At 34.3% G+C, this 17,916-nt stretch overlaps 1 protein-coding gene across 3 annotated transcripts; it reads left to right on the top strand.

The window, feature by feature from the left end:
* Positions 1 to 8,334: 8,334 nt before the first annotated feature.
* LOC121256283 (5-formyltetrahydrofolate cyclo-ligase, mitochondrial-like) lies at positions 8,335 to 12,396 on the top strand. 3 transcript variants are annotated; one of them, XM_041157026.1, is made up of 7 exons: positions 8,335 to 8,662; positions 8,901 to 9,041; positions 9,322 to 9,471; positions 10,346 to 10,387; positions 10,479 to 10,524; positions 11,871 to 11,916; positions 12,044 to 12,396. In XM_041157026.1, the coding sequence occupies exons 1-7, from the start codon at positions 8,392 to 8,394 to the stop codon at positions 12,086 to 12,088; spliced, it is 741 nt and encodes a 246-aa protein (XP_041012960.1). In that variant the 5' UTR covers positions 8,335 to 8,391; the 3' UTR covers positions 12,089 to 12,396. The 3 variants fall into 3 exon arrangements, with proteins under 3 accessions (XP_041012960.1, XP_041012959.1, XP_041012961.1); XM_041157025.1 differs by having other exon boundaries at positions 11,846 to 11,916; XM_041157027.1 differs by lacking the exons at positions 10,346 to 10,387; positions 10,479 to 10,524; positions 11,871 to 11,916.
* The last annotated feature ends 5,520 nt before the right edge of the window (positions 12,397 to 17,916 follow it).

The following is a 17,916-nucleotide window of genomic DNA, read 5'->3' as shown; positions in this document are numbered from 1 at the left end:
GAGCTCTGACTTACATTCAAATCTAAACCTTGAAATGCCCATCTTTTCATAGTAACTCATCCAACACATCCATGCATGGTCTGAGTCCGTCCAATAAAAGTTCATAAATTGAGTATATAAGTCCTTCCAATTTGAGCCATCATGGATGGTAATACAAATATTAAAAAAAAAGAAAAAATCAAAACATTCAAACTAAAAAAAAGGGCTGGGGGTGGGGGGGGTGGCAATATCGGGTTGCAAACCCGGGTTCCTGAGCTGGAAACTGGATGAACAGTCCTAGATCATATTGGGCGCTAGTACCATACGTTGGACATATATAATTACTACCATAACTATCAATAGGGACGTTAATTATTGTAATTAATTAAGCTGATTCATGGAGAATGGAAAACTATTCGTCATATTTTAGTACTTGTCTATCAATTATGTAATAGTATATTATAATATGATGATAATTAAGAAAATGATGAATAAAATTATAAATAGAATTTTTCCAACAAGTAAAAAGGTACTTGACACCTTTGGAAAATTTTAGAGAGGCCATGTAGCTTTTAAGTTTTAATTCTTTCTGTAAGGGGATTTTCCCCCCACTAAGCCCAAGAAGCCTGTAGATGAAAGAGAAGCAAGATCAAAAGTTCAACCCAGGATAGATAGTCCCTAACTTGGCCCACAGGAAAGCTCCTCGAACACAACCTGTAGGAAGAATGGTGTTGCAGGGGATGTGACTCATCCGTCTGAGGACCCCTCGAGTAGTGTCCAATCCTCAAGTACCCACCCACACAGCAGACTTGATATATAGGGAGTCATTCATCTACTGAAAGAAAAGGCATGAACGGACCAGTGACGAGACAGACTGAGAGAAGGAAGTTGAAGAACCACGGCACATTAATGACTCTACCATCGTGCAACACACTACATTAATGACGTCGTCGTAGAGCCACGCCGCATTTAAAGGTTCTGACACAAGAAACAGTACGGAAAACGTAGACTTCATGGGAGCAAGCACAATCTACTCCCCAGACATATAGTATAAATAACAAATCTCAGGTACGAGAATATATTTCTGATCCCTAGACTCCTTCACGTATTTACAAACTTCCACGAATATTTACTAACTTTGACATTAGAGATTACCCGGCCCTTAGGCCGCCCTCTCAAAATCACAGTCTTCTCTATCTTTTGCAGGCTTATTTTCAAATACCTGAGTTGTTGGAACTTGGCTCAAATGTGTGCGAAATACGATGTTAACACTTTCAACCTATGCATGGCTGAAAACAGCAGTACGTGTTTTTTTTTTTTTAATTTTATATGTCTCATGATCAGCTAATTAAATTGGCTATAATAAACTAGCAGCTTATGTATTTGCATACTTTGGTTTCACCTTAGGTATTGTTTGGATACCAAAAATATCTCATCTCATCTAATCATTACATTTTTTTTTTAAAATTTTAAATAAAATATAATAAAAAATCAACTTTTTTAAATCTTAAAATAAAAATAATATTAAAAAATAATATTCTAATAATATTTTATTTAACTTTTAACTTTTAATTCAACTCATTTTATCTCAATTCACTATTCAAATCTCTCATTAACCAGCTGAGCGCTAGTGCTAACTAGGTACCTACCTTCCTTTGTTGTAGAAAAATTAATTGTAACAAAAATACAAGAGATCGATGCATGCAATATTTAATCACCAAACCTTATTTTAAATATATCCTGTGATCAACCGGCCCTAGTAATTATTAATGATCAGTACTAGTACCAACGCAACCCTACTTCCACTCTGGAAACCAAAGTGAGTGGCCTTCTTGTCGTATATATATCTATATCACATATAAATCTCATCTTTCTTTAGGGATAATTAGTATATATGTAGACGGCTTTGATGAAATGTTCTTAATTACGAATCCGAGGAAGATATGATTTTGTATTTGAGGCCGACCGATCTCTCGAATAACTCGAAATCCCCGGCCCCAAGGTGATTATTCTATTTATATATAATATATGCCGCGGAAACCAATAGATTTTACGTGCAAAAGCATGCAGCATGCACGCACGCACTTTTCTTTTCTGCCTATAAATTATCATCATGCTCCTCATCAATCGGTCTTACTGGAGAATAAGCATATATGATTAATTAATTAATACTAAAAGTGCCATGCAGCGACTCATGATTTCTCGACACAGTTTTATCTCTTCGATGTTGTGAGTACATATATATATATATATAATATATGTATGTGTGTGTGTAATCTCTTGCATTAATAATTTAGCTATCAACAGCTCCTAAAAGAATGGAGTCTTGTCTAACTTTTCTAGTAGAAGTACTATCTTTTCGGAATCGTTTACCTTCCAAGTTTGTGTTTTGAACTTTGAACCTACATATATACATGCTATCTAGCTGCGACATGATTTATGCGTATCGGACTTTGCCAAATCTTTTTGAGATCAGAGAATTTAAACACACACATATATATTATTATAGATTGATATAATTCAAAGTATATAGAATAAACACGTGGATATTTTTTATTGGTTTACAATAGTTAGTTAAATACTAGTTGCATTTGACTCTGTATAAATACAGAGCATTCACTTGTAACTTGATAAGGAAAATATATACATCAGTTCTTCATGCTATTTCTCTTCTCTTAGTCTGCTCTCTCGATATTCTGTTACATGGTATTAGAGATAAACTAATTACGTTTCCATTTCTAATTCAAGAATGGATGATATTCCAAGTTGCTATTATCTACAGAATGGTAATTCACCGAGAACAGTTCTAGTGTCAAACATCCTCACTGGGGACAATTATCATAAATGGAGCAGGTCCATGATCATGGCATTCAAAGCAAAGAACAAGATTGGATTTGTGGATGGATCGATTTGTCAACCAAATTTCACAAATGATGCATACGAATTATGGAAAAGATGCAACAATATGGTGTCTTCTTGGTTGATCAATTCTATCTCAAAGGAAATTGGTTGCAGCATAATATGTGCAAAATCAGCAAGAGATATGTGGCTGGATTTGAAGAATCATTTTACTCAAGGTAATGGTCCAAGAATCTATCAATTGCAAAAAGATTTGTCAGTCTTGGTGCAAGTAGATTTATCTATACGAGATTATTATACAAAATTCAAATCTTTATGGGATGAATTGTTGGATTATAGTCAAGTTCCTACATGTTCGTGTGGAGCCTTACAAAAGTGCAATCATGGTGCAATAAAGATCTTTCTGGGCTATCAAGATCAACAGCATGTGATGCAGTTTTTTATGGGTTTAAATGACAATTTTCCTCATATCAGAGGGCAAATTCTAATGCTAGATCCTTTACCAGAAATAATAAAAAAAAAAAAGAAAAAGTTTTTTCTTTGGTGGTTCAAGAAGAAAAGCAAAGAGAAATTAGCAAGAATGGTGTCACTTTCATGAGCAAAATGCAAGATTCAAACAAAGAAATGAGAAAGTTCAATTCTGGAAAACAACAGACAAGAAGAGAAAATTTGTATTGCACTCACTGTGGTATGAATAATCATATAGTGGACAAATGCTACAAGATTCATGGCTATCCTCCTAGATTCAAGCAAAATTTCACAAATAGTCGATAGAAAGGAAAGTTTCAGGCATCTGCTAATCAAGTTTCGGGTCAACCTTTGAGTAATCCCTTTGAGAACCTTAATCAATTGCCTTTCTCTCAATAAGATTATCAAAAGTTGTTATCTTTAATTCACTCACAACCTGATGATAATACTAATCATCAAGCAGCAAATGTCATTTCTAAATCTGTTGCTCATTCCACTCAACGTATATCATCTAATCCAAGTATTTCCTTAAGTGCATCAGCTTACACTTTACTGTCCCATAATACTTGGATTGTAGACACAGGAGCTACAGATCATATTGTGCATTCAATTAATTTTTTCACTTCCATTACAAAAATTCTAAACACCTCAGTAAAGTTACCAAATGGTGACAATGTGCCTGTTACACATTCTGAATATAAGAAACTTTAATCCTTAAAGTGTACTTTGTGTACCATCTTTTTCATACAATTTACTCTCTGTGAGTAAATTTACTTCAACACAGAAATGCTTATTCATCTTTTCATCTGATTATTGCTTTATTCAGAAGCATACTCCATAGAAGATGATTGGGATAGCTAGAAGAAAAGTTGGTCTATACATATTGCATAAATCAGGTGCTAGTGATGATGAGGTTCAACCTAAATCAAATCGTATCAATTCTATGATAAATTCTAAAGTCTAGCATAACAGACTAGGACATCCTTCCATGTCTAGATTGTTTTTCCTTTTCAAAAATGTATCTGATATCAATTTTACAAATAAAATTTCTGATCGTTGTACTGTTTGCCCACTGACAAAACAGAAAAGACTTCCTTTCCAAGTTCATACATATAATGAAAGTTTTTCTTTTCATATTGTCCATTGCGATATATGGGGACCCTTCTCTATTCCAACTCATAATGGATCCAGATTCATTCTTACAATAGTTGATGATCATTCAAGATTTACTTGAGTTTATTTGATGAAAAACAAGTCAGAACCATATTACCTAATTTTTACAATCTAGTTGAAACACAATTTGGGAGAAAAATACGATGTATAAGAAGTGACAATGGTTCAGAATTCAAAATGGTTGAATTTTATGCTTCAAAAGGAATTGTACATCAAATGTTATGCATAGAAACACCTCAACATAATTCAATAGTTGAGAGAAAACATCAACACTTGCTTAATATAGCAAGAGCTTTAAGGTTTCAATCAAATCATCTTTTAATTTTTTGGGGGGAATGTATATTGACTGCATGTCATCTTATAAATCGAATTCCATCTTTGGTTTTAAACAACAAATCTTCACATGAAGTTCTTTATAATTCAATACCATCATATAATCATTTGAGAAATTTTGGTTGTTTATGCTATGCATCAACTATTACTCAAAATATAAATAAATTTTCACCAAGGGCTAGAAAATGCATTTTTATAGGATATCGTTTTGGCATAAAAGGATATAAGTTGTATGACCTGGAACTTAAAATTTTTTTTATTTCCAGAGATGTAATTTTTCATGAATCAATCTTCCCATTTATTTTACAAAATGATTCATCAACTTATAATTCAAATATGGATATTAGTTCTCAATTTTTCCATTTGAAGTCAGATGACAATGTTCTTCCAAAAGAAATTCCTGATTACATTGAAAATAGCATATCCTCTTCATCTATTAATAATTCAAATCAGTCCAATAATGCTACCACGGATATTAACACAGAGACCACAAATATACCATCTCTCAATGACGAAAATCACTCCACAGAGGCCACAAATATACCATCTCTCAGTGATAAAAATCACTTTCCTTCTCTTAGAAGATCAACCAAACAACACAAAGCAGCTGATTACTTGCAAAGCTATTACTGTAATCTGGCTACTTCTGCTTCTCAATCATCTCCTACAGCTCCTGCCATCAATTCAGGTAATAAATATAGCATTTATGATGTTATCTCATATTCCAAATTATCTCAATCTCATAAAGCTTTCTTTGTTGCAATTTCTTCTGAAATAGAACCAACTTTCTATCACCAAGCTGTTAAGCATACTCATCAAAGAGATGCCATGTCTGCAGAATTATCTGCATTAGAGTCAAATAACACTTGGGTTTTAACACCACTTCCTCCAAATAAAAAAACCTATAGATTGTAAGTGGGTATATAAAATAAAATACAACTCAGATGGTTCTATTGAGAGACATAAGGCAAGGCTTGTAGCCAAAGGGTACACTCAAAAGGAGGGCCTAGATTTTTTTGAAACTTTCTCACATGTTGCAAAAATGGTGACTGTTAGATGTGTTTTGTCACTGGCTGTTATACATAATTGGCATATTTTTCACTTGGATGTCAATAATGCTTTTTTATATGGAGACTTAGATGAAGGAGTTTTCATGAAAGCACCTCTTTGTTATCTACCCAAGGGGGACACAAGGGTATGTAAATTGCAAAGATCCTTTTATGGCTTGAAACAAGTATCTAGGCAATGGAATTCTAAATTCAAATCTGTCTTGTTTGATATCAGATTCTCACAGTCAAAAGCAGATTATTCCTTGTTTACCAAGAAGGAAGGAACTTCATTTGTGGCATTACTACTTTATGTGGATGATATTTTACTTGTTAGCAGTGATTTAGAAGCCACTGAAACTGTCAAAGCAGCTTTAACAATGAAGTTCAAGCTGAAAGATTTGGGTCCAGCCAAATTTTTTCTTGGAATGGAAATTGCAAGATCACAAAAGGGTATTTCTTTATCTCAAAGAAAATATACTCTAGAATTGTTAGCAGATTTTGGTTTACTTGCTGCCAAACCTGCATTATTCCCTATGGATACTCATGCAAAATTATCAAAAGATGAGGGTGAAGTAGTTGATGACATTTCTGGTTATAGAAGATTAATTGGAAGATTAATCTACCTTACTCATACTAGACTAGACATCACATTTGCAATCCACCATTTGAGCCAATTTTTGGATACTCCTCGAACACCACACCTCCATGCAACAATGAGAATTCTGAGATATTTGAAATCAACTCTTGGGCAAGGTTTGTTATTTCCCAACTCTTCAAAATTCATATAAAAGCCTTCTCGGATTCAGATTGGGCTAGTTGTCCGGATACCAGAAGATCAGTTAATGGGTATTGTGTTTTCATTGGTGATTCATTAATATCTTGGAAATCAAATAAGCAACACACGGTTTCAAGATCATCAGCAGAGGCAGAGTATAGGTCAATGACCTTTACGGTTTGTGAGATAACATGGATTCAAGCATTGCTTAATGATTTATATCAGTCACACAGCCAACCAGTATTGTTGTTTTGTGATAATCAAACGGCACTTCATATAGCAACCAACCCAATTTACCATGAGTGTACCAAACATATCGAATTGGACTGTCACTTAGTCCGAGAGAAAACTCAAGAAGGACTATTAACTGTTCTTCATGTTAGTTCTGCTCGTCAAGTTGCAGACTTAATGACTAAACCTCTCGGTTCTAATCCATTTGATACTTTATTGTCCAAGATGAATGTGCATAATATATACACATCATCTTGAGTGAGACTATTATAGATTGATATAATTCAAAGTGTATAGAATAAACACGTGGATTTTTTTCATTAGTTTACAATAGAGTTAGTTAAATATTAGTTGCATTTGACTATGTATAAATACAGAGCATTCACTTGTAACTCGATATTCTATTACATATATATTAAGAATATAATATAAATAATTAAATTTTTTCTCATTCTATCAGCTTAAACTTTTGGGATAAGTGATGATTTTACATGGTATTAGAGAACATGTCCTGATGAGTTCAAATCTCGACTCTACAATCTATTTCATTTAATTAAATATTCTAAGTGTTTGACTCACTCATTGAAGAAGAATCTGATGTACATGTGAAAGAGAATGTAGCTATATGTATGTATATATATGTCTCAACTTATCACGAGCACATCATCATGTGGTAGTACTACATAACATTAAATCCTAATGTTAAACATTAAACATATATAACCCATTTAGATTCAGAGATGAGTTGAGATGGTTTGTGAATAATAAAATAAAATATTATTTTTTAATATTATTATTATTTTGGGATTTGAAAAAGTTGAATTGTTTATTATATTTTATATGAGAATTTGATAAAGTTGTAATGATGAGATGAAATGGGTTGAGATGAGTTAATGTGAGTTTTCAATCTAAACGGGACTTTAAGAGTCCCCATTCGGAGACATATAATGTTATCAAATCCTAAGTTGGGAATTAACTTGTTAATTGTAAAAGGAGAAATTTTCTCTTTACCAGTAGTATTTTGATAGGTAGGGAAAATTTACACTTCAAAAAAAAAAAAAAAAAAAACTCAAAACCTTTTTTTTTCCTCTCTAAATATTTTTCATTTCAATGAGACGGGATTTCATTTTCATTTATATTCATATATACACTTTGATCTATTCTAATTTTAACTCTAATATTTTATTCAACCCTTCGATCCGTAAAGAATCTAACATTAACTTAATGTGAATGTTATAAATACACAATATAGATATATAAATATATTATATATATATAAGAAAATCCTTAATTTTCTTAATTATATAATTACTTCAAAATGGTGTCATGCGTCGCAAAAAAATAAATTTATATAAAAGATATTTTAATTATAACTCTTTTTAAAAAATAAATATATAATTTGACGTAATTAAATATAATATATTAAATTATAAAATTATTTTTATTATAAAGATATACCGACGTCACGCGCCCTTAGGCCCCATCCCGCCCAATCCCAACGAATTCCTACGCACGGCGCGAAGCATGCTTCATCGCTGTAGAGCGGGTATGCTGATGATGATGTGCAGTGCAAAGCAGGTTTTGCTGCTCACCCAGGCGTCCACGTTGGCATCACCCAGTATCGCACATTCCGCTAATGTACGCCCACCGCAGGATCCTAATCGCTCCCTCGTAACCATGACCACGAACAACGATCCTCGCGAGGTCGAAGCCATATTTCAGCGCAAGCGGTCGCTTCGATCCAAACTACGCAAGGAGCTCCAGAACATGGACCCAATCCGAAGATCTGAAGAAGGTCCCAAATTTTAGTTAATATTTTTTTGTTATCCAACTGAATTTGAACTGTTTGTGTGTTTGTCCGAGTGAAGATTCGGGTTTTTAACTGTAAGAAATTTAAATGCGTTTTGATCAAATTTTAAGAAAATGGTTGTATTTCTTCCGTAACTTCTATAGAATTGATATACTTAGAGAAAAACAAAAGTCTAATGAGTCATGGAAGAGTTTACTTGTGATATATTTGATTCCATTTTCAGATATAGCAATTCAGAGCATTGTTTTAGGAGCTCCATGGTTTCAGGCTAGTAAGAGTTTGTGCGCTTATATCAGCTGTGCTGCTTTACGAGAAGTGGATACATCACGAATTATCTCAGAAGTTCTATCCAAACCAGTTGAAGGTGTGTTCTGCATGCATTTTCTGTCATCTACATTTGATAATGGTTTGGCAATGGCATGTGAGATCAATTGCGCTGAATTTCAGATTCTATTTTGCTGAGTAGGCTGAGTAGCAGTTAAGCTCTAAGGTCATTTTTTTTTCAAAATATTGTTTTGAGGGTTAGATATAAGGGCATTGCATTCCAAGTTAGACAAAAGCATAACTCAGTTTACAAATAGAGGATATTTTGGTGGTGTTATACTTACAGAGATTCTTACAGCAGATTTTCAACCAATTTGCAGATCAGAAAAAACTTTATGTTCCACGCGTGGAGGACAGGAATAGCAATATGAGAATGCTCAGGATTTCCAATGTTAATGATCTGATAGAAAATTCGATGCATATTTTGGAACCATCTCTTGTAGATTCTGATGGGAAACAATGTGAAGATGGTACAACGTTTCTATATTTATTGATCTATTTTCCTGTCCCCGGCATGAGATATATGCTTTAGCAGTTGTCCTCAAGGTTTAAGTTGTTCAATCTCCTTTTCACTACATTAGTCACCTGCATGCGTCTATTTGCATTTGCCATTAATTTTGCCTTCTAATGTTTCTTTGTTTACTCTTTCAACCAGTTCTATAAGGTAACTCAAGAGTAAATGATATTTAGAATTTTTTCCTCTCATCTGTTATGTTCATGTAGATACAATTCAAAATGTTCTATTCGTACAAATGAAAAACATAAATAGACAGCTAATAAGTTCTTGCCCCTGTATCACGTTTTTGCTCAAATGCCCTCTTGTATAGGGATTGATGTCCTGATATAGATGTGGAGTTTATTTAGAATTTGGATTTACACATCTGAAATCGAGGAAAGTTCATCGCGATTTTTTTTTTTTTACTTCATAGACAGTGTGCCAACTCTGGTTTTGTGGAGTTCAATGGTTAGCAGCATTTAGTTGCATTATACATATAATGTTATTCCTTCTGCGCATAAGAAAGTGCCTGGAAAACTAATCTCCCCCGTTGTCTTTGGCTTTTTAAGCTTTCCATGTTGATTGTGGATGACACATGTAATACTTTGTTAAAATCATATTACTTAATGGTTTATACGTGTAACTTTCATTTCTTTTTTGATTTTTTGCTTTTCCAATATTAGATCCCTCACACTTTATTTCCAGATTACTTTTAATTTAACATGGTAGATGATCCATCATAGGTTGCCAAAGATAAATATTTTTCCATAATTTTCCTTTAAAAGAGAGCAGTCAATTTTGGTGAGGTTGGTAGACCGTTAATTATCTGAATGAAATTTTTGGTGCAGTTATGGAGGTAAGCGATCCAGTTGACTTGTTCATCCTACCCGGTAATGTTTTACACCCTTACCTTTGCCTGCCTGCCTGTCCTTTACGGTTTGGGAAGTCTGGAGTATAAATTTATCTATAATGATCAGCCAGGTCTGGCATTTGACAAATCTGGAAGACGCTTGGGCCGTAGTGGGGGGTAAGTTGGCGCATGTCTACTTCAGGGTTTATTATTGCACATCAATTACAACAGTGGAGTTGTTGACCACTAAAACTGTGACTAGGGGTGTCCAAATACCCATGAAACCTAACCCTGATCCATTTGAGTCAACCCCAATTGTAGGCTTCCAACGTATGTTGGCTTAGTGGCTGAAAGCATTTGTCTCTTTACCTGACACTCTAGACTGTTTTAGCATTTCATCACCCCCTCCCAGTCACTCGTAGCTCTCTTTCCCTCTCATATTACAGCGTCGAATCCATCATGACATCACCTGCTTCACCGGGCCAATCATGGCTGTTTACAACCGAGAAACAGTGGTTTATGTACTTGAGCTGCTATACTGGAATTGTAGGAGAAACAGTGGTAGGCTCAACAAGTCTGTTCCTGAATTTTTGGCTTCTGGAGATCAGAAAGACAAGAAAAGGATAGATCTAGGTAGCACTCCCTATTTTCTCGAGTATCAGAGCTCACTTCCTAAGCATCACACCTAGGATTTACTTGGCATTAAACCTTTAATAGGATAATCAGAGTCCTTATAAGCATTTTTAACCTAAAATTTATCATATATGCATTTTGTATCAAATGGAATCATCCATTTAGATAGATGTCTCATACCAAAACCAAATAGGACTTGAAGAATTTTTTTTTTTTTTTTTTTTTTTGGTTGCCGTGGACTGGTAAGACCAAACCAACTAGTAAAATTCTAAATAAACACCGTCCCATGATAAATAATCCAATTCGCCAAAAGTACAATCCATGTTCATAAATTTGGAAGTTCAGCAATACCTCTGACTCCAAAATTAGTTAGAACTACTTTAAATTAAAACAAGCTTCTTGTTGCAAGATTAGGCCCCGTTTGGATAGTGAAAGTGTTTCATCGCATCTCATCTCATCATTACAACCTTATCAAATTCTCACACAATATAATAAACAACTCAACCTTTTCAAATTCCAAAACAATAATAATATTCTAACAATATTTTATTCAACTTTCAACTTTCATCTCATCTCAACTCACTATCCAAACGGCACCTATATCCGTTATAATTGCGGTACTGCTAGTAGATCAGTGCACTCAATCTGACTTGTTTGGCCAGACTTCTAAAAAATAAAGAAGGAAAAAGTCAAACATGGTTGTCATAACATGATGTCTTCAACTAAGAAACTTCTCAGAGATCTGGATAGAGGGACGTTGTTTTGAATGTCTTTCAATTTACTCTCTTGCATCTCCATTCATATACGTTTTCAAGATCTTGGTTTGATTTTTTTTTTTACCCTGATGCATGTTAAATTCTGAAAGTTACTATGATCTGTTCTTGGCAAAGTACCAAGAGCTTGCAAAGAAGAAGAAATGGAAGCAACCTCTCCATGGTACATGCTCACTGCTTTTGGGTCATCCCATTACTTCACAGTAACTATATTGTGAAACTTGTATCATTGAACTTTTGTTTGATACTGTATATTTATATCAATGATTTCTTGTGTTTTTGGGTTGCAGTTGCACTGTCATATTCTCTGCAGATCGTCGAAGAAGGAGACATAGCTGTCACTTTCAATGATGTTCCAGTGGATGCTCTGGTATCCCCTGCTGGTTACATACCTATAACCCAAGTCGCTTTGGACGGGTGAATGAACAGAAGTCATCTTCTTTGCCATGTATAAAGAAAATCGGTCTACATCTTTACCAGAAGCTTGTGTCCTATTAAATTGAAGCATGGAAAGAAATTTCTCATTCCCCTGCATTGTTAAATTAGCATGTAGGCTGCTTGACAGCTTGCTGGTGCCCTTTCATTTGTCCTGTACTAGCCAGGAATGAGTATAGCCTGCTATGGTTTGGCTGCTATTTTCCTTGTATGTTTCTGTTTTGGCGTTGGCTTTAAAGTTTAAACTAGCATTATAGGGACCATTTTATAACATATTATTATAATTGATAATAGATTACAATTGAAAATTGGCAATGGTATACGCCTAATATTTTTTACTACTTTATTCTAAATGGAGGGTAGTTATATAAAAATAAAAATTGAAATAAAAATAGCTTTAGCATTTTTGTAAAGTAATTATAACATCATATTATGAAAAAAAATATATTTATCATCATCTCAGCAGCCTTTGATGTGATATTACATAATTGACCTTCAAGTAGAATGTAACAAATAGTTTTGAATCATTAAATGTCATTATGGAATAGTAAGATGATGATGGTAAAAAATATGATGAATAAAATTACTATCTTATTATAATTGATGAGGAATGATACGTATATAATATTCTTTACTAATTTGTTTTAAACGAAAAGTAGTTATGTAAAAACTAAAATTGAAAAACTTCCTCATTTTGTAAAGTGACATACTGTAATGGATGGATTATATAAAATGTTTAAATTAGTCTATAGTTTGTAATTACATGTTATTAATTTTTAGAATTTTTCTTTTATCTTAAATGTGAGAATTATTCAGGTTGAAATTTAGAAGAAGCCCGCTAGAGACACAAATGGATCTTATAAATTGACTTGACACTATGCCATGTCAGCAAATTTTAAAAAAGTCATTTTTTTTTTTTTTTTTCCATTTTCCTGTGTTTGATTTTCTCCTTGCGTAGAATCCTTCCCCGCCCCCAACCTGCATTCCCACCGAAGCCAGCATCACTTTGTGTGTGGCCAGCTTCGTTGACGCAATTCCCATCCCTCACTAGTAGGTACAAATCTCTCTCTCCTTCACGGTCTATCTGTCTGCGTAGAAGGCTGAATTCCTTGTCCCTAGCCCGCATCCCCCTGCATTCCTTGTCCCCAACAAAAAGTCGACATCGTTCATCGAAGCCAACGTTAGTTTGTGGTTGACGTCGTCGCCATCGTTCCCATTCCTCACCAGTGGGTACACATCCCCCCTCTCTCTCTCTCTCTCTCTGTGTCACTATCTATCTTCCTTGAACTCAAATTGATGCACTCAATCGAACCAAGAATTCCAAGTAATTCAATCTTCTATAAAGCCAAACTCCAGTAGTTTCTCAACCTGAAACCTTTTAAACATGGCATACACTTCCTGAAAAAGCTTTGGTAGTTTCACTTTTAAGGTAAAAAATGGTTACATTCAGGGGCAAGTCTACTAGTGTTGGAGGTAGTGATCTTTAGGCCGATTAGCGAGCTCAACATGACACACATCTACTATGGTAACAAACAAATTCATTTGAAGTAGGGGGCTTTCAGCAAATATACAACTAACAGACCACACGTCAACTCCAGTTGAGCAATGGGCAGTCCCTAGAAGGACTTATAGAGCTCCATACCAAAGAGTCAAGAATGGTTTCCCATCTTGCTTGCTTAGAACTTATAAACCAATTTCTTTAGTTTATAAGTTATAGCATTGTGAGAATTAACTCATGTTTTGTTTTTTGGTTTTTCTGTAGCTATAATCAAGATGGAATCGGGTCCATTAATGCTTTCCAAGAAAGAAGTCGGCAATGATGTTTTTGATATTCTACAAGATTTTACGTTAATTATCAAATGGCATTATTTCTTTATATTATAGTATGATTCCGTTATGGATTTTAACCATATTATGGGCTCTTTTATGTTTTGGTTAATGTAGGCCAACAAGAGCAAGTTGGATCTCAATATACTAACAATCACAAAATTGAATAACTGAATATTGATATGATATTTGGGACTCAAGAATAGTTTATTGAATATTATATGAATTATACCACACAAGAGGGCTTTGAAGTGTCGAAAAGAATATTGACTACTGGAGATGATGGGAGGTGAAACACTTCATCATTGCATGCAATTGACTTCACAAACTAAGAAGGAAGACATCTAAAATTGACGAGCCAAAGCCAGTAGAGGGAACGAGTCGCAAGACTAGGCTTAATGTAAAGCAAATAGCCAATGGAAGGTATAAGTTATCCACTATAGTTCTCGAACATAATCATGTTGTGAGCTTGAGTAAGATAAGACATAAAAGTTACAAGTTGGTCGAAAAAAAATTGAGACGATGAACAAAGCCGGAATCCATACGGCTAGAAATTACAAAACCATGGTTGTTGAAGCAGGTGGATATGAGAATCACTTTTGGAGAGAAATAGTGCTGGAATGATATCAATAAAATTCAGAATGAGTTGCTTGGAGAATGAGATGTAGAGCCGTTTCACAACTATTAGATACGACAACAAGAAAAAAGTAATGACTTTTTCTATGTGATGGACCTACATGAAGACTCAGGATTGAGAAATGTGTTTTGGGCAGATGCTTGAAGTAGGGAAACATATGATTAATTGAGAGATGTTATAACGTTTGACACAACATATTTGACGAATAAGTATAAGATGTCATTCCCCTATTTTGTAGGAGTCAACTGCCATGGCTAGTCGATATTATTTGGATTTGGCCTCAGATCAAACAATGACACAGATACATTTGTGTGGTTGTTTGAAATATGATTGAAGTGCATGTCAGGATGAACTCCTAATGCAATTATAACAGACCAGATATGGCAATGCAAGCAGCAATTACAAGAGTTTTCTCAAGGGTCAAGCACAGATTTCGTTTGTGGTACATTTTATGTAAATTACCTCACAAACTTGGATCTCATTTCCAATATGACAACTTTAAGGCTGTGTTTGGTTCCCAAACTCAACTGAGTTCCCTCCACTTTAAACTCCTTCAACCATCCAAACAACCAAGTGAACTGCTTTCATACATGAATTAGGTGAGTTTTGTTCCTGTAGATGGACTAACAAAAGCTGACCACACAACTTTATTTATTTATTTTTCCGTAACTCTCTCTGCTGACAAGCATAATCCTCTCTCTCTCTCTCTCTGACAAGTCATCAACTCTCTCTCTTTCTTTCATTTCTTTCTTCCAGCCAACACGTCTTTTTTTTCTTTCCAAAATATCACTGCAAGTTGCTGCGATAGAGGATAGCATTGCTAATGACCAGTCATGGGTCCCACCAACTTTACAAATTTTTATAAATTTATCTAAACTCATCTTAACATCCAAACACACTTTAAACTCATTTTAGATGGGCTCCACATAACTCACTCTACTACTCACTTACTACTATTTATAAAAAACTGAGTTCAGCTCAACATCCAAACGCAGTCTAAAAGTCCTTTATTAAATTGTGTATATGACCATTTTAGTTATAAAGAATTTGAATAAAGGTGGCACAATATTGTTCAAGCTAATGCTTGGTTGATAAACTGCACGAGAAGCAGCATCAATGAGTACCAGCATATGTGAAATGTATTTTTTGGGCTGGAATGCCCACGTAACGAGAGTATGAACACATTTTTTTTATGGTTATGTGGATGCTACTACACCGTTGAAGAAGTTTGTTGGAGACTATGATAATGCATTAATGAGGATGGTCAAGAATGAACACATAACTGATTTTGGTTCATTCCAACGAACGACTCCTTGCATTACGGTCTATGCAATTGAGAAGCAAGTTCAAGAGGTATACAAGGATGCCAAGTTCAAAGAGGTCCAAGTAGAGTTTAGGGGGGATTATGAATTCTTTGTCTTCCCTAAAAGAAATTAAAGGTGCACTATCGACGTATGAAGTTATTGATCATTTCATCATTGATGATGATAATGTAAAAGAGGTGAAGTATTGTGTATACATCAATGATGATGAGTGTGAGGTGATGTGCACATGTAGACTATTCAAGTTTAAAGCAATTTTATTTAGAAATGCACTTATTGTCCTCACTATGTGGAAGAAAGTAGTACGGTTTCCATTCAAGTATATTCTTGATCATTGGAGGAATGATTTGAAAATGAAGTACACCATAAATAAAAAAAAAAAAAAAAAAAAGGAGTAGTTATAATGACCTCCATGACAATCCTGAAGCAAAAATGTTTGATGATTTGTGTAACGATCACCAAGAAACAGCTTTACTTGCTTAAAAGGATCATGAGACTTAGTGGAAGAATCGTATGCGCTAGTTTAAGGAAGAGTTGAGTCAGAACACTACAAATGATGAGTATGTTGTATGTCATGACGGTACCAATGAAACCAACAAATAAAAAAAATGAAAGGTTATGTAACCCTGTTAGTGGTAAAAGTAAAGGAAGGCCTCAATCAAAATTGGAGAGTTTCTAAAGTAGCAAAAATGTTAAGAAAGAGACAAAAGAGAAACAGGTCAGATGAGGCATCGTAAAATTATGCAACTATCAAATATTTTATTATATTGTCATGGCCATGTGAATGCACTCTCCACTAATTTTACCTTTTTTTCTTTCGTATTTTTTGTGATCCACACGTGAAATATGCACTGGAGTACTGGGGAGTCAAGACAGTATACTTATCCAGCTATGATTTTTGCTGTTGGAACATATTTCAACGTAATTTTGAGGTTTGAACATATTTCACTATAATTTTGGTGTTGGCATTGGGTCTTCTCTGCTGGTATGGACATACATGGAGGTTGCCAATTTTTTAAGATGCATAGTAGTAGTTTTATTGCACTATTAAGCTGTCGGTGCTGCCAAAATATTGTATGTAAATATTGTTTCCATGTAGTTCACAAAGCCAAGAAAATATATTTCAGCAACAAGTAATTGGTCTTGTACATGACTTCCATAGTACAAAATTCTATTTCTATTTCGGCAGTAATGTACAATATGCATAGTTCTACGATCATATGTCAACATCTTACAAAGCAATTAACAATCTAGTTGCTATACTTCAAAATTTCTAACCAATGGCTAGTTGTTTGTGTTTCCATTTGAACTTTCTACTTAATCAACATCTTTGAATTATTGGGCATCTCGAGATCAACCCATCTGAAAAATTTGCAAGAGTTTTCAGACTACAAAATAAGACTACAAGAATTTTTATGAGTTCAGAAAATACATATGTATCTTACAATATCATGTAATCCTTTCTCGAAATCTTTGCCAGTTTTTATAGCCAAAATAATGCGACCATTACTGTAATCATTTCTCGAAATCTTCAGTTATACTTCAACCCCACGATGATAGTAATGCTCAGATTCTAACCATGACCTTGATAGTTTTTGTTACTGCTTGACATTGACATGGTACTGCAACTTGATGAAGATAACTTACCATCGAGATCGAAAGAGAAATAACAACACATTTATGGAAATATAAGATAGAAAAAGGAAATGCATTCATTAATAAAAGCTGGAAATGGAGGGTTTTGAAGAAAAGACCAAGAATACGAGGCACTACTCTGGACATGATTTGTTTTTTAAAGGTCACTCTGAGCATGATCTCATGACAATGCATGGATCTAGAATAGCTGCTAGTGGTCCAAGTCAAATGGGATTATCTATTGGAAAATAATATCATTACCGGTCTACTATCCGTTTATTTTTTTAATTTCTTTTGCCTTAGCACT

Source organism: Juglans microcarpa x Juglans regia, chromosome 3D, assembly GCF_004785595.1.
Source record: "Juglans microcarpa x Juglans regia isolate MS1-56 chromosome 3D, Jm3101_v1.0, whole genome shotgun sequence".
NCBI classification, from domain to species: domain Eukaryota; kingdom Viridiplantae; phylum Streptophyta; class Magnoliopsida; order Fagales; family Juglandaceae; genus Juglans; species Juglans microcarpa x Juglans regia.
Note: the sequence above shows the minus strand (reverse complement) of the source record. Positions and strands in the feature narration are given on the sequence as shown.

Bases quoted from the DNA above. Each gene is read 5' to 3' on its own strand.
- LOC121256283 (XM_041157025.1), top strand. From the start codon at position 8,392: ATGCTTCATCGCTGTAGAGCGGGTATGCTGATGATGATGTGCAGTGCA. The intron at 8,663-8,900 runs GTCCCAAATTTT...TTCCATTTTCAG, and splicing joins AATCCGAAGATCTGAAGAAG to ATATAGCAATTCAGAGCATT. The intron at 10,525-11,845 runs GTAAGTTGGCGC...AAATTCTGAAAG, and splicing joins CGCTTGGGCCGTAGTGGGGG to TTACTATGATCTGTTCTTGG.